This window comes from Chionomys nivalis, chromosome 5, assembly GCF_950005125.1.
Source record: "Chionomys nivalis chromosome 5, mChiNiv1.1, whole genome shotgun sequence".
Lineage (NCBI taxonomy): Eukaryota > Metazoa > Chordata > Mammalia > Rodentia > Cricetidae > Chionomys > Chionomys nivalis.
In genome coordinates, this window is record NC_080090.1 from 14,912,270 (window position 1) to 14,938,090 (window position 25,821).

Here is a 25,821-nt window from a genome sequence, read left to right on the forward strand (position 1 = left end):
CTATCCTAAGCAACTGTAGAGTGGAAACATTTCAAAACCCAACAGTTATTATATATAAGAATGATGTTATAAACGTTTTGAAGTGAGCAGGACATAAAGCATGAATGAGAACTGATATGCTATAGCTCAGATTATAAGCCCAATACAGAAGGAATCAATGAACACACCTTGTCTTATGAGAAATTTCATGGCATTTGAAAGTATTGGACTTTTAAAGTTAAACTGTTGACAGTGAAACACACAAAGTACAGAAAATTTCACCAAAGTGTTCTGGTCTAGAATGGTAAAGTAAAATAGGCATGACATGTGTTCTGCTACAGGCACTGTGACTGGCAGCTGTGTGACAGGAGCAGATGCTCAATCCACACTTGTGGAAGGAATGGCAACACAAGCAAAAAGTAAGTGATTGACTCACACTACAGTTATGACTAGAAATGTATTAGCCTGACTGACTTCACATTAGAACAATTGAATAGCTGGCTCAGTTATGAAACAGCATTCATTTACCCATATGTCACTGAAAACAACGTTCATTTCAGAAGAAATAAAACACTATAAATAGTTAAATCTGGGTAGGTTAGAGACTTTTGATCATTTTTCTGTCATAAGAACACAACTATCCCGAGATACACTCTTTTACCTAACTCATCTGGACTGCCCTTCCCTCCATCCTTCCTGCTGCAAGGGAGAGGTCCTTGGCTCCTGCCCCAGTAATTGTTTTACTGGACTGCAGAATTCCACGCTCTTTGGGTCATTTTGGGACATCTTATTCTACTGTCTGTATTTCCCAAACAGTCCACATTTTCCTACTGATTCTCTAATGGCTTTTTCCTCTTCACATTTAAGCAGGCTTACGAGGCTTTCATTACAAACAAAGCAATCTGGATCAGACGTTCTCTCCCCTGAACACCTGTAACAGCATCCTATCTAACCACTTACTCCCAGGAATCTTCCCTACTTTGTGAGGCAGACAGTTCTGCATCGATTTCACTCATGACTTCATGTCATACAGTAAAATATGTACTCAACAGTGATTATTATTCACTGATAAAGTATTGAATGAAATTTAATATTTTAATATTTAAGAAAAGAGTGAAATAAGTAAATTTAAATCAATATATATGTATATATACCTATAAAATATAAAATGAAGTAATACTTCTTATAAAGGTCACTTTATATCTTCCAAGAACATGTTAAACAACGACTTAGTAACTTCCCCAGCATAAGTCTTATGAGCTACTGTTTCTTACGGATACTATATTTAGGGTGACAATGAAAAAAATGATTTGGGATTATTTTTAAACACAACAACATGTAGTTAAAAAATGTATCTCAGTAAGTTTTCCATTGAAAGATTAGTCTTACAAGCATTTAATTTTCACTGTTTGTCTAGGTTTTACAATATATGGTTATTTTACTTTAGCAACATAATTAGTACTTGGGGGAGACCTTAAAAATGATTAAAAAAACCAAGGTGTTAGTAAAAATGATTATATTTAAAGTAAGTGAAAAGGCAAAAAGGGACAAAGATAGACAAGAAAGAGAATCTTACAACAAGAGGAAGGATTTGCTGGCCACATCAATTCTTGTTGTCTAGATCTTCGGCCCTGGCAGTCCGTGTATATCCCAATGCTGTTAAAACACAGCAAATACTCTTTGTTGGATATCTCAACTGCACAGATAGCATCCATTGGTTGATGTGCAATGAATGATAGTGTGTGGTCATTTGAATGGAGCATATTGCATGGACTTCCTTCTCCATTCAGGGGGTATCTGAGAAATCCTGACTGGAATCCTACACAGAGTTGCTCATTGAAGATGGCCATCCACTGGACATTACTTGGGACTTGAATTTCCTTAAATTTCCTGTGTCGGGTCTTGCTCTGGAACAGCTCATAGCAGAGGACCTGTCTTTTCATAGCCACACACAGGCAGGACAGGGCTCCATGGCGCACTTTCCCAGCAGTTATGGTTTGACACCCTTTAGTTTCTGCCAGCTTATAAAAATCTGTCTCTCGTCCATCCAAAGCTGACATAGGAAAAAGTCGGACATGGCGATTTCGGCCTGAGATCACTGCAACAAGCTGATCACTTGGAATGAGTTCAATCTGATGAATTTTCTTATTGTCACCAACTCTAATAATCTCTACAAGAAACAACAACATTAAATGCAAAACGAGTTTATTAATTATATCAAAATTAAACACCAAAGTATATAACCCAATCCATATTTTTTTTTAAGATTTATTTATTTATTATGTATACAGTATTCTCAGTATTTGTCTGCATGTATGCCTGCAGGCCAGAAGAGGGCGCCAGATATCATTACAGATGGCTATGAGCCACCATGTGGTTGCTGGGAATTGAACTCAGGACCTCTGGAAGAGCAGTCAGTGCTCTTAACCTCTGAGCCATCTCTCCAGCCCCCTAACCCAATCCATATTAAAGATACATACACACAAAAGTATCTAAGAGCCAAAATCACAGAAGAAAAAAAGGAGGATAACTGAACCCATTATCAGATCATTTAACCTACCAATAGCTGATAGTTGGTATTGATTTCAGCACTGAGATCTTCCGAGTCAAGGCAAAGAAGTCCTGTGTAAAGCATGCCTATACTTCACAAAGTTTGTTTATTGGTACTGAATTCTAGCAACTTCACCATGGAGTTCCTATTTTTAAAACCCAAGTGACTGCAACTCATGTTCCTCTTTAGGTATTTCTTTTTAAAATTTTATTTTATGTATGTGGGTATTTGCCTACATATATGTCTGTGCATCACTTGCATGCCTGTGTCCATGGAAGCCAGAAAAAGGCATTGGATACCCTAGAATATAATATAAGTTACAGATGGTGTAGGCTACCATGTAAGAGCTGGGAACTGAACCACTGGGTCCTCTGCAAGGGCAGACAGGGTCGCTGAACCATCTCTCTAGTTCCACCTCTTCAGGTGTTTGTGTGTACATGTGGCCATGTATGCATGCACAAGCATGTACACCAGACATCAGCCTGAGGTGTTCTTTCTCAGGAGCTTTCTGCCTTCAGTTTTCGTTTTTTTTTAATTAAAAATTTTAAAGTTGTGTATGTGTGTGGGTGCATGTCACAGCATGGGTGTGGTGTTCAGAGGGCACCTTTGTGGAGTCAGTTTTCTTCTTCCACCTTTATGTGGGTTCCAGGGATCAAACACAGATCACCAGGCACGTATGGCACCTTTATCTGCCGAGTCATCTTGCCCACGCCCACCTTTGTTTGCTAAATCAAGGTCTCTTACTGGGACCTGGGATTTGCTAAGCCGGCTAGGCTGGCTAGCCAGTGATTACCAGTCCATCTGTCTTTTCCTTCCCTAGGCTAGGCTGGCAAGCCAGTTACTACCAGTCCATCTGCCTTTACATTCCCAGTGTTGTGATCATAAACATACACTATCATGTCCGGCTTTTTATGTGGGTTCTGGGATCCAGTGCTATATGGCAAGCACTTACCAACTGGAGCATCTTCCTAACGCTTCTCAAGGTATTCCTATGGGGAACAAACTCATCAAGCTTAGTGACTGACCTGTTTGCTCAGGATCTAACCTAATATAAAGACAGAACTTACAATGCTATGTTTATGAAAAGCAAATTCAATTGGTTTTGCTTTATTTCACTCAGCACTTTATTTCCCTCTAGGGAGCTAAAAACCTGTTGCACTGAACCATGGGGAATTTTAGACATTTCTTCTTAAAGTACTACTAAGAATGAGAAAAGTGACTTTGTCTTTTATGTGTAATCTTTAGACATGAGTGAAACTGTTCAGTAAAACAGGAGAGGGGCAGTACACAGAGCTTTAGGGGTAATAGAATTGAAAACCTTTTGAGTTAAAGCTGGGTATGGTGGCACATGCCTTTATCCCCAAGATAAAGCAGGCAGATCTGTGAGTTCAGCCAGCCTGGTCTACATACTGAGTTCTAGGATAGCAAGAGTTATACAGTGAAATTCTGTCTTAAAAAACCAAAAAGAAAAAGAAAAAAAAACCTGTTGAAATTCAAAACATATAAAATTATATCTGGAAAGTTTTAGTAACACAATCCTGCTCTTAGAATTTAGGTTCAAGAGTTTTCTAATATCTAATTTAAAATTTTTTCAGAATTAACTGGGTTTTCTCTTACCATCTTTGGTGACATGCACAACAAATAATCCTTCTTCATTTCCCAAAGCTATCCTTTCATGATCTATTTAAAACACAAACATAAAACTTTTTAATCAGATAAAAATGTCAGGATAACAGAATATACCAGATAATGAAAAAATTTGGTGTTAGAATAAAGTTAAATAACAAAATCAAAATACAATTTATATTTCTCTTCAGAGTGCAGTATAAATATGTCATGTCTTTTAAAACAGAACAATCAGCTAAAAGTCTGCTTTAGTATCAAAGGAAGGAAATGCTTATTCAATAATGAGAAAACTAAAAACCCAATTTGAGTATCATAGGCATCAATCATTCTAGAAACACTGTGAAAGGCAGTTTAATCCTGCTCACTAAACTTCTCATATTTACTGGACAGCAACAGAAGTGGAACACGCATATAACAAATGTACAAAAAGGTAAACAAAAAGGTAAACAGAAGTTGCTGTTTGCTGGTGACATGCTCTATATTCTATGACTTCAAAACTCCTCAAGAACACATATTACACGTGAAACCCACACTCTGAGAATTAACTTGTTTCAATTCACAAAAGTAGAAAAAAGTTACCAAGTTGGCTTTTAGCACTAGTGCTCTTTAAGAAGACAATGCACGTCTACTCCTAGGAGGGCTAAAACACAGATCTGACACAGGTCACATTCACCCACAGACATCTGACACACGCCAGACACTGTGTAAACAGTGGGGCCAACTCAATATATAGATTAGTAAACAGTTATGGGACTATGATGACTGCTATAAGTGCATACCTATGATTGCAGCTGCCTGCGTTGTTTTAATGAGGGGTAGGGTGCTGTCATAGGCCTCTTTGGGAACATACACAGAGCGGTCTCTGAATTTGTTTTTCTTCAAAATCTTGTGTAGTTCACTCAGGACTCCTACCCACTTACTCTTCTCATTCTCACTGTCGGCAAGCAGCAGGATGGAACATTTGTTACTAGGTGCTGAGAGCTGGGAAGCTGTGACCTAAAACAATTTAATATTCATAATATTAGAAAACAGACATCTTTTATGCTAGCTGCGGGGTTCTGCTCATTTGTTTAGCACTCACAGTAAAATGAGCATTTATCAAATTATCCCTTTAGCAAACTTTAGCTATGCTGAATTCGAGTATCTCACTGGAATGTTTAATTCCAACAGTAGGAGATGATACAAATCAAAATGTTACTATCACTTCATGCTCTGTGTTACAAAATGCCATAAAATGCATTGCATACACTGATTTAACAAGTGACACTTAAAATTATCGAGTATCATGGAGAAAAACACTTTACCAGCATTACCTCATTTAGCCCTCTTAACAGCTTCGTGAGACAGGAGCTATGATTGTATACTAATTTTATATTTGAGACTCCATGATAAAGAGAAAGTAAGTAACTTATCAAGGGCATGAAGTTAAGCATGCTCCTATGCTCATAAGCATATATCATTCTGTTCTGAAAGTTTCTTGTACTTCCTAGCAATCCTTCATGTTATCATTGGAGAAGGTTAGATCACTTGAAACAGGAAGTAAATAAAAGTTTATAAGTCAGAGCACTTTTCAATTATGTAACAATAAAATCCTACTGCAAATTAGCTACAGGTAAGGGAGCCTTAACAGACTCCCTTGGGAGCTAGGGGAGAATAAACAGTTGGTGGCCTTGAAAGTGAGAGACTACATTTAAATCTTTGAACTTTCTTACATATAAGATTTATAGACAAATAGGAAGGACAGATATAATAGAACAGCTTTACAAATCTGTGCTGCTTACTTCATCAAGACAGCTACCGGCAATTATCTGTATGCAATAATGAGAGATAGACAGATCAAGACATATACATATATAGAGAGACCATGAATATAAAGAGGAGAATTGACATTGGCCAGCTGACAGCCAGAATCAAAGTCACAGATGTGAAGAAAACATTATTTTGGATGTTCCTGTCCCAAATAACCTGGTTGCAATCACAAGAGGAACATCAGCCAATATTGTAGACAGTGGAAAATGTTCCTACTAAAGTTTTGGAGTATTTGTTATAAAGGAATAGACAACTGAAACACAATTTTAAAAATAAGAGCTTTACAGAGACAAACGCTTTTGTTTTTAAGTTGAGAAACCTCATGTGGTAATATTTTGAAGAATGAACTGGGATTCAAAAATGAAGAACATAAAGCATATTTTAAAAGCATATTTATACATTCTACAAGTCTTAGCATAATCTTGTATTCATGTAAATACTGGAGTACTAGGTCTGGGTCTTGTCCAGTAACTCTATGGTTTATACGTAGTAGTAAAACATACTCATTAAAAACAAGTAACTAGGTGCTGGCTCAGTGGATAAAGCACTTGCTGCACAAACCTGGAGGGTCAGAGTTTGGATCCCCAGAAGCCAGGTTTAAGTCAGGTAGGTTTGTCTGTTATTCCAGCACTCCAGAGGTAGAGACAGGGATTGCTGGGGCAAGCGAGCGAGCTAACTAGCTATAGCTGTGAGCTGCAGGTTCAGTGAGACTGTCTCAGTATGTAAAGAGGAAAGCAAGCAAGGAAAATATCTGACATCAATTTCTGGCCTTTACAAGCATGTGCACACAAACATATATGCACATTATACACAATATACATGCAAAAACTCGAAGTAATTAAGTGCTCAAGTCATACACAGACTTACTCTAAATATACAGGGAATATCTTTTCGACTTGCGTGAATAACATCAGAAGCCAAGACTGAACTCACAGAAAATTCTTCATCTCTGAAATAGAAGTTAAACATTTAGGGTTATTACATGTTGCCTGTGTATGGTTTTGCTTACATATCCAAATAACATACATGAAGCAATCCTCAAAGCATAACTGTATAAACACCCAAGCTCAATTTAAAACGAAACAAAACACAAGATTTCCCCACTAGTGACTGACAGTACTCAAGGTAATAATCCATCAGGAGTAGCCTGGCACTTTACACTAGACATAATTGCTGACTCATACAGACACACAAGGCACACAGGCAGAAGGGGTTTTTAGTCTCCAGAGTCCCCAATGAACTCTCATGCCTGCCATAATAAATCTCAAATGACCTCAATCGAGTTCATCAGACACTGTGACTTCAGCACCTAAAACAATGATTTATCCTTGACCTGTTGTCATCGTGGCTTTTATTTATTTATTTAGGTTTGTCTATCTATCTATCTATCTATCTATCTATCTATCTATCTATCTATCTATCTATCTATCTATCTATCTATCTATCTATGTTTTTCAAGACAGGGTTTCTCTGTAGCTTTGGGGCCTGTCCTGGAACTAGCTCTTGTAGACCAGACTGATCTTACACTCACAGAGATCTGCCTGCCTCTGCCTCTCAAGTGCTGGGATTAAAGGCGGGCACCACTACCGCCTGGCTGTCTTATCCTTGTTTTAACAGATGGTTTTGCTGTTGTTCGTGCTATTCTTAACGTTAATGTGGGCTAAGGAGCTCTCTTTTGCCTAGCCCCCCCTCCCCCAATCTTTACATTCAGTCCACTAGCCAGTCTGCCAAATCTCTCCTGCTGATATTCTCTATACCAATCCTTCCATATTTCACTGTGTTTCAGGCACCAATAGGCATAGCTGGAGATGTGCATTTTCAGCAATGGCTGTGTCTAAATTAGAGGCCTGCGTAGGATACATCAATCAGGAGTAATGGCTGAAGCTGTAGGAGAAAATAAAATCTCCCAGCACAGTGCCTGGAGCTCCTAGAAAAGGAGGAAGAGGGTGCTCAAGAAGAGTCTGGACAATGGAGCTAGACACACAGATTCTGGGGCTGGTGTGAGATGTTATGTCCTTTATTTTCACAGAATAACTTTGCACTTCTAGATGATGACAGGTGAGCACGTATTTAGGATTCTTATGTCATAATCTTTAAATTGGTTTTTTAGAGTCAAACTTTGGCTTTTATCTCCACACACTCAAGACCAACTTGCCCTAGAACCACCCCTACCTCCCTACTTTCTAGTATATTATAGGAGCCACAGGACTAAATTCAAAAATTGACCCAAAATTAGGCTATTTAATACGAAGCATAGTAACATAAAAGAAAGATCATAAACTACTTCCTATGCTGCGGTGACACATACATCTTCATCCCTCGGGGCTTACCTCATGTCAATCACTTGACTAATGACAGAGCTGGGCTGAGATGCTTTTCCTTCCGCAATATCGTAGAGAAATAGTTTGAAGTCACAGACTACAGCCAATGCTCTCTGCCACCCTTTCTTCACTCCAGCTGGCTTAGGGATCTTGGTTTTGTTTTAGTCAGACAAACAAACAAAGACAACTCAAATAAAAATGACAGTGTGAGCCCCTGGTCCTGCTCTAGGTCTGCTGGTCCTGCTCTAGGTCTGCTTTCTAGCTGGTAAGGCAGCAAGTGGGACACAGTACCACTAGTAAGGGGACAGTGAGAACACACTTGTCAGACTCTGGATGGCTTTATAAGCTTTAAATGGTACCATTTCAGACTGACAACTCTAAAATAAAATTTACTCAGCTTTTTTTTTTTTTTTTTTTTTAAGAGAGATAGCATAAATAGTAAATTTGGTTGTAAGAGGAAAATGGCATTCACTTCCCACTGGAACTGTGCCTAGGATGATGAGCTTATGTCTTAATATTTCCTAACACCTCAACCACAGTCTACCTCTCAGGCAAGACCATTACGGTGATTTTTGACATTCGTAAATCTCAAGATACAGAGAGTACAGAAAACTCTGTGATATTTTAGAATTTATTTCCAAGTAATTATGACTCTAGATAAAATATTATTTAAATGAGTTTGATTCACTGAATTTTCTGTCAAGTTGTGCTTACTGAGTAACTAAGCAGAGGTACTCACCCTGACATGGCCCTCATATGCTGTTCCTACTCCCTTCTGTGGGTCTATACCAAGTGGACCTTTAGTCTGCTCAGGAGGAACCGGACAAGCAGTTGGAGCTTTGTTCACACATGTTATATGACATGAGAACCCACACACTTTTGGAGGGAAAAAGGACACAATTTAGATTAACAACAACAACAACAAAATTCACTGGGCACTAATTGCATCGTGCGAGTTAGATGAATGCCGATTTTCTGTTTTATTTTAAACAACTCTTTTATCACTAGGGAAACAGATTCAGTTGCCTGTCAGTCAGAAATTCATTGAGAAGTAGCAAATGTTTTTTATTATTTATATTATTCTCTTTAATATTAGTGATAAAATTGAGAAGCAAATGGGTAAGACAGAACAACAAACAAAAAATCCAAATCTTGTAAATAACATGGCTGATTTAAACTTATAATTTCTACCAAAGTGGTCTCTGAACAGTTTTTTTAGCTCTTTATTCAATGCAACTCATCATCAGCCCTGAAATTCTCTTGCAGAGTTACTAATGAGCACTCAGCTATTTGATGTCTCTATCAGCAACGTTGAATTGATTAATTTGTGTGTGTTATTCACGCATGCTTATGTGTTTGCCTGTGTATGAGTACATGTTCACATGTATATGAGGATGTGAAGCCCAAGGCTGATGTCAGGTATCTACCTCCATCTGTCACCCCCACCTCATTTTCTGAGGCCAGGTTTCTCACTGAACCTGGAGTTCAACAACACTTCAGCTGGTCCAGCATGCCAGCACCCTCAAGATCTCCTTTCTATCTCCTGAGTCTGGGATTACAGTTGGGCAACCTGGCATGAGTGCTGGAGACTCAAACTCTAGCCCTTATGCTTGGGTGGTAAGCACCTTATTCACTAAGCCATTTCTCCAGGCCCTGTGTCTGGCAACTTTTACTGACTGTTTGGAAACAAGTGTTTCAATGACTATGAATGTGTAAAGAAATGCATGGAGTTGTATTCTCCATGTTTTCACTACCAGACAGGATAAGAGCTAACTCTACTGAGCATTTTCTAGCATCTCTGTTCCACACTACTTGTTCAGAGTCACAGAGGTGACAGCAGCAGTGATGGCATTCAAACTCATCTGTCTGCTTAGAGCCTGGACAGCTAGTTGGCAACAGCACTGTTATAAAGCCAAGAAGTCACCTTTTCTTTCCTGCTGTTCTTACCTTCACAGGCACAGCCCTGTCTTATCAAACCAACCATCAAGGAGGTGCACTGATGGCACTTTGTAGGGGCAGTGAAAGACTTCACGAAAAATTGATGAGTCTTGCGCTGCAAAATAATTGATGGAAGAGTTAATCCTTCCAGCTCTCATTGCACGTCCACATGGAACTGCAGGCACTTCTCATGTACCAGACAAACCTCATGCACGCTGCACATCTTGTACTTTCAGAGTCTTTCTTGAAAATAACTTCTAGCATTTCTGATAGCTTTTGATTTGTTAGTGACTATTATTTCACAAATATTGGCTCTTTTATTCTAATCTGTTGGCCATTTTTGTACTTGAGTCTTTCCTCCTTTCCTCAGTTGACTGACAGAAATGAGATTCTTTTTTATCTTTAAGTCATTGTCTGATCTTTGAGTTTAAAATTTATATATCTGAAATATCTCCCCTTAATTTCAGCTTTCTTTGGGATTCTTTCATCTATCACCTCAAGTCTTCCTTTATCTTGCATCTTTAAAGATACTATTATTATTATTTTGGGGCAGGGCGTAGGTATGCATGTGCCACAGGACTTGTGGAGATCAGAGGACAGCTTTCAAGAGTCAGTTCTTTTCTTGTGCTCTGCTGAGGCAGCATGTCCTGCTGTCTCCGCTGCTACACTGTGTACTCCAGGTTAGCTGGCGCTTAAGCTTCCAGGAGACCTTCCAGTCTGCCCTTCCCATCTGACAGTCCTAAAGTTACAGATATGTACCATGGTACCTGGCTCTTCAAATGGGCTCTGGGGGTAGCTTGCGTAATCAGGTTGCACAACCAGCACCTTCGCCAGAGGGGTCATAGCTCAAGCCTGGCATCTTCATTTCTGAACTTTTCCATCTCCAATTGGTTATTTAAGTTCCTATCATTTAAATAAGCCCATTTCTTTTATTTAAACATTTTGAATATGTCTTAAGTGTTTTCTTGCATCCTTTACTGAAGCTTTTCATCTCTAATTTGAAGAAATTTTAGGTCATTATTTCTTCAAAAATGTATTTTTGTGTTTGTGAGTCACTGTATATGCCAAGTGTACAAAGGTGCCCTTGAGGTCAGAAGAGGGCATCAGATCCCCTAGAGATGGAGTTAGAGGCAGTTGTGAGCTGCCTGATATAGGTGCTGAGAAAGGGACTCTGGTCCTCTGGAGAACAGCGAGTGCTCTTAACTACAGAGCCATCATTCTAGACCCTCTCCTATTTCTTTAATTTCACGTTTTTCCTACTGAAAGTCATACTATATTATGTAAATGTTGACACCATTCCTGTCATATACCTTAACTTTCAAATTTTTCATTTCATTTTCTAACTGATTTGTTTTTCTATTATATCTATTCTTTTCACTCTGTTATTAAAGCTCTTTATAGATCTCAGCAGTTATTTTCTTTTGTCAAGTTCTTCTAGATTATTTTTTCTTATCACTGTTTTATCCTGTCTGACATTACCCATCTTTGTAAGGATACTTATTATATTTATTTTAAATTCATATTCTGTCTTGTCTCAATATGTAATGGTTTGTGGTTATTTCTTTTTAGCATGTTTTTGTTTTTCAAAACAATGCTTTTCTGTATAGCCCTGGCGATCCTGGAACTTGCTTTGTAAGCTGGCCTCAAATTCAGAGATCCACCTGCCTCTGCCTCCCAAGTAGTGGGATTAAAGATATGTGCCGCCAGCACCCAGCTCTCTTCATACTTTTTAAAATTAGTTTTCAGAGCCATTGCTCACATTCATTTGTGATTATTCATAGTTTATGTTCTTTCTTTCCATAGGCCTAAACAAGGACTCAGTCTTCATGTCTTGCCATACACAGTGCCCTGGTCATAGTAGGATGGGGGTACTTTTTGCTGTTTGATGAAACTCAGGCTCATATTCTTTGAAGAGAGCTTCAACTTAATGCTTTTATCAGGTGACAAAATAAGGGTTCCTGGCTGGGCGGTGGTGGCGCACGCCTTTAATCCCAGCACTCGGGAGGCAGAGGCAGGCGGATCTCTGGGAGTTTGAGGCCTGCCTGGTCTACAAGAGCTAGTTCCGGGACGGGCACCAAAGCTACAGAGAAACCCTGTCTCGAAAAACCAAAATAAGGGTTCCTCTAATGGGCTATGAAACACAGAATTTAAGAATTAAATATACTGTATACTCCTTCCAATATTCAGAATGGTATTTACATTTATTATTAAATTTATTTTCTTCCTAAATTTTTTATTTTATAGCTTTGAGGAAATCGGCAACAAAACTCACAGCAAATATCCAAAGTAGAAGAAATCCACTCTCATGTTTTAGAACACAGTATGTTTAGAGCAAATACCTTCGGTGGAAAGGCAGTTGAAGCAGGGCATCCCTTTTTCCTTAAGGTTGGCGTGTGAACTGGAAGTGGAGCACAGTCTGCAATCTGAATCCCAGGCAAAAGAGGAAATGAATGTCGTGAAAAACTCACTTTATTTAGAAAACAACTAGAAAGAGACCAGAGCAAATAAACCAACAACATTTCAACAATGCTAAGGAGAGAGTGCCTCAGCTCCCTGAGGTTCAAGTTTTCCCAGAACTGTACTTCAAGTCTGAGCTCACTATATTTACAAATGAGTTATTTTTTAATTATAATGATTTCAATTTGGAAATTTAAATTTAAAAAGAAATAAATTAGAAAATAAAATCCAGAGAAAACAAAAATCACAGTATGTAATTTACAAAAAAATGAAGATATTTTCACATTCATTCAAATTTTGTCACATTGATCCTTCAAAGTAACTAAATATTTAAGAAAGATTTATGATATGAATTAATATCATACACACAAGATTAATTTTTAAACAACTTTTTACTGTACTTGAGTTTGTGCTTGTGTGTGTGTGTATGCATGTATATGTGTGAGTCAGATGAATGCATAAACTGTCAGAGGACAACTCTGTGACGTCACTTCTCTGTTTTTAACTTTCTGTGGGCTCTAGAGATGAAGCTCAGGTTTGCCCAACAAGTGCTGTACTTGCTGAGCCATATCATCAGTCCTAGAAAATTCTAACTACATGATTTCCACATTTAGAATATATTATGTATATGGAATATAATTACATAGATCTGAATATATGGAGATTAGTGGGATTTTTACACAGACATTAATTTTAAATATAGGAGTTAAAATTATATATTATTATTGGCATTATGAATTTAATTCAAATTTAGTTATAAGTCATATCTCTACTGTAAGTAAAATGAAGTCTACTTTATCAAGTATTATATGTTTCTTTGAATTAAAAAGAGCCAGTGATTTGATTTTATTGGATGTTATTGTGGGGAGGAGGGTACACTGCTTAATCAGCAAAGTAACAAACAAAAAACAACAAAAGACAGTAACTTCTTTTTAGGATGCAAAGCAAGCAATCATGGAAAACAAGTTGAGCCTTGCATAAAGTCACAGAGTATTAAAATATTACAAGAAAGTTGCTTATAACCATAACCTCTAAAACTAATCATCTATAAACTATAATCCTGGTATGGAATTTGACTGTGTCAGATTTTTTGTGAATTTTAAGTTTATATTCAATTTAAATTTTGTTTACTTTTGAATAGCTTAAAAAAAAACATTTAGCCCAACCTATAATTTAAGATTTGAGAAGATAAATATAACAGATAAAAGAGGAATGCTGAAAAAAAATCTATGCAAAAGATAACAAAACACAATAGTAAATAAATGGTCATTAGCGTTCTACAGAAAGTCCCAGAGAAGTTATTAAAATTAAAGACTAAAACAAATGTGCTGAATAAAAGATCAACAGTACCTAATTAAAACTGCATTTAACTGGATTTCACTTACACAGCAACACAAAATTCAGGGCACCAGGACAAATCAACAAGTCACATGGAACACATGAAAGCAATGAACTCTACCGAAGAATGGAGAGAAGTAACTACTGTGCCCACCATGCTCAGAGAGGTGGAAGTACCCTATGGAGGGTGATATTGTGAAGATACGACCTTCCCTCATGTCAGTCTATAAAGTCAATGTAATTCCGATTAAAAGCCTCACGTGGAATTTGGCACACCGACACTAAAATAGTATGCCAAACTAAAGGGTCAACAAGAAAAAGAACACGGTGGCTATGAGCAGCACCCAAAAACTGTTTAGGGCTACAGTGATTAAGAAACGTAGAATCAGCGCAAGAATAAGCAAAATGACAGAAACGCCCACAACAGACCCACACACCAAAGCGAAGACAGTACTGCAGAGGGTGAAATATAGGCGACTCAAGGGTTTATATGGAGAGAAAATATTGGAATTCTATTTACCACATCACATAGCAATCAATTTCAATTTGATTAAAGTCTTAAATACATAAAAATGCAATTTTAAACTTTAGAAGAAAATAAGGAAGAAAAATAGTATTTTCATAAAGAAAAACTACTTTAAAAACCACAAAAGCAGAAGTTGTACAGGAAAAGACTGGTAAGCTGGTCAAGACTTTTGAAAAACAAAATTTAAAAATTATCCTCAGACTGAAAGAAAATGCTTGCAACCAATAATACGTAGCAAAGAACTCATACCTAGACTTAAAAATAACAAAAAACAAAACAACAGAAAAATTAATGGAACAAAAAGACATCAACAGGCAAATCATTAGCAGCCAATGAACATAGAAAAAGATGCTAAATACAATTAGAAAAGGGAGAAACCTAAGTTAACAAAAATGCTGCTTCACACTCATCCCACTGGCAAAAGTTAGTATCTGATTGCACCAAGGGCTGGTAGGGATGTGGAGAAATGGGAACTCTCACATGCTGCTGTGGGGTGGAGGAGGATGAAAATGGATCCAAGCACTGTGAAAAACATTTGGGAAGATCTAGTTAAAGTTTAAAGTATATATAACATACAACCAGTTTGCACCCAAACTGCCCATCTGCAAAAGCAAAAATACTAAGATCCCCTCAGGACTAATTTCGGCAATGAAGAGCTGGAAGCAATGTAAGTATCCCACAACAGAAGGATATTTATACAGTGTGAGAGCAGTGCATTTCATTGCATCGTAGTAGTTATTGTTACCGTTATTTTGCAAAGCTCTAAATCACAGTTGGTTGTCCAAAACAAACAAACAAGCAAACAAGAAAGAAAGAAAGAAAGAAAGAAAGAAAGAAAGAAAGAAAGAAAGAAAGAAAGAAAGAAAGAAAGAAAGGAAGAAAGAAAGGAAGGAAGAAAGAAAGAAATGTGTTCCAGATCCATGTCATTCTTTGTGGTGGTGACTGGTGAGACCATTACCTAACACCTTATATATATATAATAAATGAATTAAATGCACATTCTTCCAACTAGGATGTCAAATGGTCTTTAGGGAGAAAACTGACCAATGGGCTGCTTATAGTACTTTACTAACATGAATTATTAACATAACATTGTATTTTTGACTATTAAAGAGCAGGCTTTAGTTGAGTACCCATAGCTGATTGAGCAGTTAAACTAAACTATCCCACTGCCACAGTTGTTCAGTTGTTACAGTAGTAACAATTTCATTTAAAAGCTGGGTTTAGGATGCAATGAATTAGTTATATCATAGCTTATTAAACTTGTTAGAAGAATTAAAACACATGAATCAAGAATGGTACTTTCAATGCCATGTGCTTAGTTTGTATCTAATACTGTCAATAATACCATTAGTTTTGAATATAATATTTACACAAGTATATATCTACATACTTCTCTAACTATAGACTATTTTTAGTTACCTACCTACCTACCTACCTACCTACCTATTTTTGCCTGTTTCAGGTGAATGTGAGTGGTAATCTTCTATTTCTCTGTGTTTTATCAAAATGTAATGACGTCTAATGAACTGTTAACTTACTTTTTTTTTTATTTTATTTTTTTGGTTTTTTGAGACAGGGTTTCTCTGTGGCTTTGGAGCCTGTCCTGGAACTAGCTCTGTAGACCAGGCCGGTCTCGAACTCACAGAGATTCACCTGCCTCTGCCTCCCAAGTGCTGGGATTAAAGGCGTGCGCCACCACCGCCCAGCTGAACTGTTAACTTACTATACAATGTACTTAATCAGGCAGATTTCACTTAAAATTTTCAATTCCCTTTCCTGAATACAAATGTTCAGTTGTGGAGCAATGCTGCTCCAGGGAAGCACCTTAACTGGCTCAGCTTCACTAGATGTGGAAGGAGATGTGGACCTTGACTGGATGTAAAACTTGATGCTCTGGTTCCATATATAAGTGCTGCCAACAGGATCAGTCTAGGAAAATAAGTCAGGGAACAAAAAACAAACAAACAAAAAAAAACAATCCAAGAAATTACGTTTTAACAATATGTAACTCTTAAGGCATGGACATGACAACAATTCTTAAGGAGGATTTAAAAAAAACAAAATTCACATTTGAATATTAACATTAGGGATGGCATTTTGCAAAAGCATGAGTTTTACTACAAACAAGCATTTTGTTAAATATGGAGAACTGCTATAATTTGGCAACTGTATGGGAGTTACAGGTGAGTGGCCTTCTATAGGTAGTGGGTACAGGCAGGCATTCAAACAGTTCCTAAGCAGTTAACCAAAGCTCCGGCCCTAAGCTTGCTGTTCATCTCTTACCATGAGCACTGGCTTACACGGTATATTATCTGTACTCCATGGAAAACTTTTGTAAATTAGACATAGTTTTGTCCTACACAGTGAAACTGAGTCCTTTACCAGGTATTAATTGAAAGTAAAAGGAATTTAACATGCCCTTGTGCTGGTCATTAATGGCAACTGTTCTGTTTACAGCAGTAAGAAGTACTACATCTGCTGCAACCTCAGTGGAACTCTGAAACACAGCTTATGCCAATACTGAGGGGACTTGAAAGGTGAGTGAAGAGCCTCAAGGCAGGACACTCTACTCTCTAGGTCCTCCCCAGTGGGACAAAACCCTGGGCCCCTCCCCCAGCTCCCTCAGCTTTTCTAGCCAGTCAGCAGGAGTTCCCTGCAGCTAGGCTCCCCCAAAACACAAACACATCCAGTGGCCATCCAAACTACCAGCCAAACCCTGCCCCCAATCCCGCCTATCCTCCTGCAACCTTGGTGGAACTCCAAAACACAGCTTGTGCCAATACTGAGGGGACTTAAGAGGTGAGTGAACAGTCACATGGCAGGACTCTCTAGGTCTTCCTCAGTAGGACAAAACCCCAGGGCCTCTCTCCCAACTCCCTTGGCTTTTCTAGCCAGCCAGCCAGCCAGCAGGGAATTTCCTGTGGCTAGGCTCCCCGCAAACCCAAACCCATCCACTGGACACCCCCAAGCTACTAACCACACCCCACCTAATTGCTGAGAGCTTGCTATAATACTGAGGGGGCCAAGAGCTTGCTACAACACCTAGGCGATTAAGAGAGAGCACCAAGAGAGCAAACCAGGAGAGAAGACCAAGAGAGCAGGCTTTTTGAGACAGACATTGACAGTACAGAGTAGACCAAGGAAAACTCCCAAACACTCAGACAGCCACTGCAAAACAAAGATTGGACCAAGATGCAAAGACATTTGCAAGCCTCATTTGAAGGAAGAGATGGGTAGGTGCCAATGCAAGAAATCCTCCAATGACTAAAAAGCAACACAGTAACAACAGAACTCAGCCGTCACACTACAGGAAGACTCGATCATCCTAACCCAGAAGAAGCAGAAGAAAATGACTTTAAACATAACTTTATGAAAATGATAGAAACCTTTAAAGAGGAAATGAAAAACTCCCTTAAAGAAATGGAGGAGAGCCAGGCAGTGGTGGCGCACGCCTTTAATCCCAGCCTTGGAAGGCAGAGGCAGGAGGATCTCTGTGAGTTTAAAGCCAGTCTGGTTGACAAGAACTAGTTCCAGGACAGGTTCCAAAGCTACAGAGAAACCCTGTCTCAAAAAAAAAAAAAAAAAAAAAAAAAAGACAAAAGAAAAAAAATGGAGAAGACAAACAAAAAATTGGAAGAAATTAATAAATCCCTCAAAGAAAACCAAGAAAACTCAAGAAAAAAACAATCAAACAGGTGAAGGAAACAGTTCAAGACTTGAAGACTGAAATAGAGGTAATAAAGAAAACATAAACAAGAAGGAATTCTGGATATGGAAAATCTGGGTAAATGAATAGGAACTAAAGATACAAGTATAACCAACAGAATACAAGAGATAGAAGAAAGAATCTCAGATACTGAAGATACTATAGAGGAAATAGACTCACTGGTCAAAGAAAACATTAAATCCAACAAATTTTTAACACAAAACATCTAGGAAATCTGGGATATCATGAAAAGACCAAACCTAAGAATAATAGGGGTAGAAGAGGAAAAAGAACTCCAGCTCAAAGGCACAGAAAATATATTCAACAAAATCATAGAAGAAAACTTTCCCAACCTAAAAAAGGATATCCCTATGAAGGTGCAAGAAGCTTACAGAACACCAAATACACTGGATCAAAACAAAAAAAAATCCCCTCGCCATATAATAATCAAAACACAAAACATACAGAATAAAGAAAGAATATTAAGAGCTGCAACGGAAAAAGGGCAAGTAACATATAAAGGTAAACCTATCAGAATTACACCTGACTTCTCAATGGAAACCATGAAAGCCAGAAGGTCCTCAGTAGATGTGCTGCAGACACTAAGAGACCACGGTGCAAGCCCAGACTACTATCCCAGGAAAGCTTTCATTCACCATCTATGGAGAAAACAAGATAGTTCATGACAAAAACAGATTTAACATATCCACAAACTCAGCCTTATAGATAGTACTAAAAGGAAAACTCCAACCCAAGGAAGCTAACTAACTGCACCCACAAAAATACTGGCATCTGATAACCCCCCACCAGCATAACCCAAAGAAGGGAAACACACAAGTGCTACTACCAAAAAACCATAATTAACAACCACTGGTCATTAATATCGCTTAATATCAATGGACTCAATTCACCTATGAAAAGACAGAGGCTAAGAGAATGGATACGAAAACAGGATTTAGCCTTCTGCTGTACACAAGAAACATATCTCAACCTCAAAGATAGACACTACCTCAGAGTAATGGGTTTGGAAAAGGTTTTCCAATCAAATGGACTGAAGAAACAAGCAGGTATAGCTATCCTAATATCTAACAAAACTGATTTCAAAATAAATCAATCAGAAAAGATGGAGGACACTTTATACTCATAACAGGAACAATTTATCAAGATGAAGTCTCAATCCTGAACATCTATGCCCCTAATACAAGATCACCCACATATATAAAAGAAACATTACTAAAACTTAAAATTGCACATTAAACCCCGCACACTAATAGTAGGAGACTTCAACACTCCACTCTCGCCAAGGGACAGGCTAACCAGACAGAAACTTAACAGAGAAATAAGAGAATTAACAGATGTCATGAATCAAATGGCCTTAACAGACATCTATAGAACATTCCACCCAAACACAAAGAATATAACTTCTTCTCAGCACCTCACGGAACCTTCTCTATTAGAATTGATCAGTCACAAAGCAAACCTCCACAGACACAAAAATATTGGAGTAACCCCCTGTGTCTTATTGGATCACCATGTTTAAAGTTAGAATTTAACAACAATACTACTCTCAGAAAGTCTACAAACTCATGGAAATTGAACAGTCAACTACTTCCTTGACCCCTGAGTCAAGGAAGAAATAAAGAAAGAAATTAAAGTCTTCTTTAAACTCAACGAAAATGAAGGCACAACATACCCAAACTATGGGACACTATGAAGGCAGTGCTAAGAGGAAAGTTCATAGCACTAAGTGCCCACATAAAGAAAACGGAGAAGGTTCACGTTAGTGACTTAACAGCACGCCTGAAAGCTCTAGAAAAAAAAAAGAAGCAGACTCACCCAGGAGGAGTAGAAGACAGGAAATAATCAAATTGAGGGCTGAAATCAACAAAAATAGAAACAAAGAAAACAATACAAAGAATCAATGAAACAAAGAGCTGGTTCTTTGAGAAAATTAACAAGATAGACAAATTCTTATCCAAACTAATCAAAAGGCAGAGAGAGAACATTAACAAAATCAGAAATGAAAAGGGGGACATAGCAACAAACACTGAGGAAATACAGAGAATCATTAGGTCATACTACAAAAACCTGTACTCCACAAAATTGGAAAATGTAAAAGAAATGAACAGTTTTTTAGATAGATACCATACACCAAAATTAAATCAAGACCAGGTAAGCAATTTAAATAGACGTATACGCTGCTAAGAAATAGAAACTGTCCTCAAAAACCTCCCAACCAAAAAAAGCCCAGGGCCGGATGGTTTTAGTACAGATTTCTACCAGAACTTCCAAGAAGAGGTAATACCTATACTCCTCAAAGTGTTCCACATAATAGAAACAGAAGAGTCATTGCCAAACTCTTTTTATGAAGCTACAGTTACCCTGATACCAAAACCATACAAAGACTCAACCAAGAAAGAAAATTACAGACCAATCTCACTTATGAACACGGATGCAAAAATACTCAATAAAATACTGGCAAACCGAATCCAAGAACACATCAAAAAAATCATCCACCATGATCAAGTCAGCTTCATCCCAGAGATGTAGAACTGGTTCAACATATGAAAATCTATCAATGTAATCCATCATACAAATAAACTGAAAGAAAAAAAACCATATGATCATTTCATTAGATGCTGAAAAAGCATTTGACAAAATCTAACACCCTTTCATGATAAAGGTCTTGGAGAGATCAGGGATACAAAAAATATATCTAAATATAATAAAAGCAATATATAGCAAGCCAACAGCTAACATCAAATTAAATGGAGAGAAACTTAAAGCGATTGCACTAAAATCAGGAACAAGAAAAGGCTGTCCACTCTCTCCATATCTCTTCAACATAGTTCTTGAAGTTTCAGCAATAGTAATAAGACAACAAAAGGAGATCAAGGGGATTCAAATTGGAAAGGAAGAAGTCAAACTTTCATTATTTGCAGACGATATGATAGTGTACATTAGTGATACCACAAACTCTACCAGAGAACTCCTACAGCTGATAAATACCTTCAGTGATGTGGCAGGATACAAGATCAACCCAAAAAAATCAGTAGCCCTCCTATACGCAAATGATAAAGAAGCTGAGAGGGAAATCAGAGAAACATCACCTTTCACAATAGCCACAAATAACATAAAAATATCTTGGGGGTAACACTAACCAAAGAAGTGAAAGACCCATTTGACAAGAACTTTAAGTCTTGGAACAAAGAAACTGAAGAAGATACCAAAAAATGGAAAGATCTCCCATGCTCTTGCATATGTAGGATCAACTTAGTAAAAATGGCAATCCTACCAAAAGCAATCTATAGAGTCAGTGCAATCTCCCTCAAAATCCTAACACAATTTTTCAGACCTTGAAAGAACAATAATCAATTTTATATGGAAAAACAAAAAACCCAGGATATCCAAAACAATCCTGTGATATGTTGTTCATATAAAATGGTCAACTTTGTCTCAATATGGTGAATTGTAATAATCTGGCAACTTTGTAGGAATTACAAACTAGTAGTAACAAACACCAGAAGCAGCCCTCTATGGAGACACAGCAAGGCCTCTTAGGGTGGTGTGTACTGGCCACCATTCAAATAATCTATGAAGTAAGGGTTTCGTGAGCATAACCAACCCAGTTACTAATCAACTTCAGTCTTTTTAGATTTTTAAAACTAAAACAGAGGGACACTACATATGTATGTGTGGCAAAGATGATTCCAATAAATTGGTTTGCTTTGAGAAGTTCCAAGTTAGGCCTGAATCCAATCTCTTCATTGCACAGCCAGTCCTCTGTGTTCTACCAGGGTGCCTCCATGACAGAAGCATTCATAACAATAAGGATCATAGAGGTCAAGTTATATTTTCTAACAGTGAACTTGAACAAGAAGAGGAGAGTAAAAGATTAAAATGAGGTTCAAGACAAACTTGCCTAGTTCACAAATTTGGGGAGAGTTAAGGAGAAGGCAATCAGATCAAATTATTAGCTACATAAATCAGGGGTATTTGTCACTTCCTAGTATTCTCCCCTTTCTAGTGTCTATATAATTATACAAATTGCAAGCAGTCCTGAAATATTTTATATTAAGAACTTAAAACTAACTCATTAACATAAGCTTTTATGAAGTGTCCAAGTGGAAGATTAATTATATACAGAAAACTTCTATGTGAAGAATAATCTAAAAAATTTTTGAGCTATCATGAAAGCCTGGAGTCCTAACGCTCAGCTGTAAGACAGGAAATCCTGGGTAGAAGAAACTTTGAGACGAGGAATAAATAGCCCAAATAACTTTTACCTCTAGGTCGGGCGAGTTCAGTATCTCTAAACCAAGGGCAGAAAGCTTTCTGTTTTCCACCAATATTGACTCAAATTTTACAGCAGGCCTACTCCATGAGCGATGAGAACGAGAACTAACAGAAGTGAGTACTGTACTTATACTGTCCAGTGCCGGGATCAACATGCAGTCACACCATTTTATTGGTATGTGGGCAAACAGAGGTTTCCCATTAAGGACATTCTATGTCTCAGGAATCAAACCAGAGTCAGCACATTTTTTGTGTTTTGTGATCAGCATGTTTTGTAATCCCATGACAATGTGACATGGCAGTGAGATACTAGAGAAAGAAAATGATCCATTATCAGTTTAATTTGTAATTGCCTACTCAAATAACTCTTGAACCCTTTAATATAAATCTCTTTGTTCTTTTGAAGATTCTTTGCCATGTATTAATTTGGTTTTCCTTATTGATTAGTTTTTCAATAATTAGTGACAATTAAAGAACAAAAAATGAAAAAAATAAAAATGATCTTCTTAGCTGTATTTAATAAACCCTGGTTACATTGAGAACTACAGTTACATTTTAGAAAGACAAACCAGTATTAATCATAATAAAACAGAACAACAAAAATACTATATGTGCTTTTTAGAGCTGTATGTTCTTGAACTAAAAATTTCATTAAAAAAATCAACTTTGTTTTCTTCTTTAAAGAAACAAGTAGCTACATTGGAGTAATATTTTGAAGAGGAAGTATGTAGGAATATTAAAAAGTTCAACAATAACATTTATCGAGACCAGCCTGGTCTACAGAGCTAGTTCCAGGACAGGCTCCAAAGCCACAGAGAAACCCTGTCTCGAAAAACAAAAACAAAACAAAACAAAAAAAAAACAAAAACAAAAACAATAACATTTAGAATGTTTGGATTTTTTAAAAATTGGAAGTTTAAAAATTACCATTCTCCTTTTTAAGTGTGGTCTTCATAAACACAAGTAACAAAGCTTAATAAAAATGAAAAAAATTCATGGCAAAAATAATTTGTATATCAAACTTTAAAAAAAAAAGTTCCGGGTTTTTGAAAGAATTCTATCAAAAGCAAAGAGCTCAGGAAACAGACCTCACTATCATATAATTTCTGGATTGCTGCCACTATTAATATTATCTCAAATGCAGCTTAACAAAACAAATGAGAAAAAAGTGTCACATATTATCTTCATCGGAGTTTTAATTATCACCAATAGGACTGCATTTTTCAAAATGTTAATAATTTTGCTATAATTAAATCCTAATCCTTACCATGTATTTGTAATTAATGGTTTATTCTTAACATTTAAAAGCACTTAACTCAATTAAAACTTCAGGATATTCATTAAATGTTCTAGAATTAAAAATGCCTATAATTAATTTCAAAATTAGCTCACAACAGTTCATACACACACACCCACAAATAACTAACATCTTTAAAATCATTATTACTTTACTTAACCTCTAGACACTATTGAAGATATTACAGCGTTAAATCTAAGTAGTTAATTGAGTTACTGATGTAGCAAAAGCCAATAAATATGATATCCATAAAAAGAAGAGCCATGTCAATTTAATAGTTATCTTAATGATTACAAGAACAATTTAAAAAGTAAATAGTAAAAAGCAACACATAACACTAATGGATGGCATATTCTGGTATTGTTCAAGAGAAGATCTTGGAAATAAATCTTAACTGTAAAAAGTTCACTCAATACTTTTAAATTACAATCCACTGATAAAGGATATTTTAATGAAAATACTTTCCCTATTTTTGTTAACTCATTTTCTCTAAGTAAACATATTTTAATGAATTATTCTGATGAGTAGGAATTAAGAAACATTTACTATATTCTATTGTTTTTATGTTCTACTAGCTCATATATATGTGTGTGTGTACATACATACTTATATATATATAAACAAAAAAGCTGAATATTGTATTTTTTGTTCACCATGCATGACAGTGTCATGCAAAAAATATATAATGGCTCCTGAATCTATTAAGATTTTTCTATCAAATCATCCTCACAATAAATTTTTAAAAGTAATATAATAAAATAAAAGTATTTTTCTTTCCCGGAGCCAGGCAGCTGTTTGATTTAAGTGATTTCACACAAATGCCTCAAATTACACAGCATGTTTTTCCAGTAAACAATCCATCTTGAATGTGCATGACTGGTGCTCAGACATCTTGGTACGGCCAGGGTTGCACAAATAGCAGCACTCTTGTCTGCAGCTTGTTTTAAAATAAAAGAGACTGATATTTGCTATAGATGATAAGTGACAATTTATGTAAAAACAGCTTGCATCTAGTGCCAGGAGGTGGTGACATACACCTTTAATCCTAGCACTTGAGAAGTAGAGGCAGGTGGATCTCTGTGAGTTCGAGGCCAGCCTGGTCTACAAGAGCTAGTTCCAGGACAGGCTCTGAAGCAACACAGAGAAACCCTGTCTCGAAAAACCAAAACCAAAACAAAACAAAGAAAATAAAAACTCAGCTTTTATCTAATATATTGCTTGCATTGGGAACTATAATTTGAAACTAAAAACATTGACTTTTTATCAAATTTGATTTTAGCAAGAAGCATTCCTGAAATAAAAACATCTAATATCTTGTACTCAGAACACTTAAACCTTCAAACTTTTTGTGAAAGTTATCTCTGTTAACAATCCTCTAGAGTTATAGAAATATCATTTCATTTGAAAAACAGTAAATGTAATACTGTATTATCCTATAACTAGTCATAATAAATTACACTGAAATTTATGGCTTCAAGTATAATTTTCTAGTTACAAATAAATTAATTTATTTGTCTTCAAGGAAATTTTTCTTAGAAGTTATTCTCAGAATACTGAGTAGAATATCGACTCTAGAGAATTACACTCTAGGAAAAGTAACAGGGAATTAAACTATATGTGGCTCTTTCTAGTGTCTCCTCCAAATTCTAAAGGAACAATCTGAAACAAGACACTCTGTGACATTTGGTATTAAAAGAATCATATGGATGTTTTCTAGTCATTTGTATCCATATATTAGCAACACTACTTATAATTTTCTTATAATGCGCCTAATCAAACACCACTTACAGAGAATTTTTAAGTCTTCAACCTGAAAATCAGGCCTAACAGCATAGAAATGGCCAACATTACTTTGGATGCTTACTTATTTCTGTTATATTTCAAGGGTAAGAATATTTTAAGTTTACAAAAGCATTCAACTATCTGAAAACATGGTACAGATATGAACTCATATGTCACGGTTAGATTCAAAGG

The 25,821-nt window shown here is 36.8% G+C and overlaps 1 protein-coding gene across 18 annotated transcripts in view; it reads right to left on the reverse strand.

Annotated features, from left to right (window-relative positions):
* Cdc42bpa (CDC42 binding protein kinase alpha) overlaps positions 1 to 25,821 on the reverse strand; it is a 257,942-nt gene that overhangs the window by 24,138 nt on the left and 207,983 nt on the right. For 12 of the 18 annotated variants that reach the window (XM_057769503.1, XM_057769501.1, XM_057769493.1 and 9 more), the window contains 8 exons: positions 12,564 to 12,647; positions 10,234 to 10,339; positions 9,026 to 9,162; positions 8,296 to 8,435; positions 6,833 to 6,914; positions 4,936 to 5,152; positions 4,148 to 4,210; positions 1,556 to 2,149 (listed from right to left, as the gene is read on the reverse strand). In XM_057769503.1, coding sequence (XP_057625486.1) covers positions 1,556 to 2,149; positions 4,148 to 4,210; positions 4,936 to 5,152; positions 6,833 to 6,914; positions 8,296 to 8,435; positions 9,026 to 9,162; positions 10,234 to 10,339; positions 12,564 to 12,647 — 1,423 coding nt within the window. Of the gene's footprint in view, positions 1 to 1,555; positions 2,150 to 4,147; positions 4,211 to 4,935; positions 5,153 to 6,832; positions 6,915 to 8,295; positions 8,436 to 9,025; positions 9,163 to 10,233; positions 10,340 to 12,563; positions 12,648 to 16,372; positions 16,478 to 25,821 lie in introns of all 18 variants that reach the window. The other 6 variants (XM_057769494.1, XM_057769486.1, XM_057769491.1 and 3 more) reach the window with 2 other exon arrangements.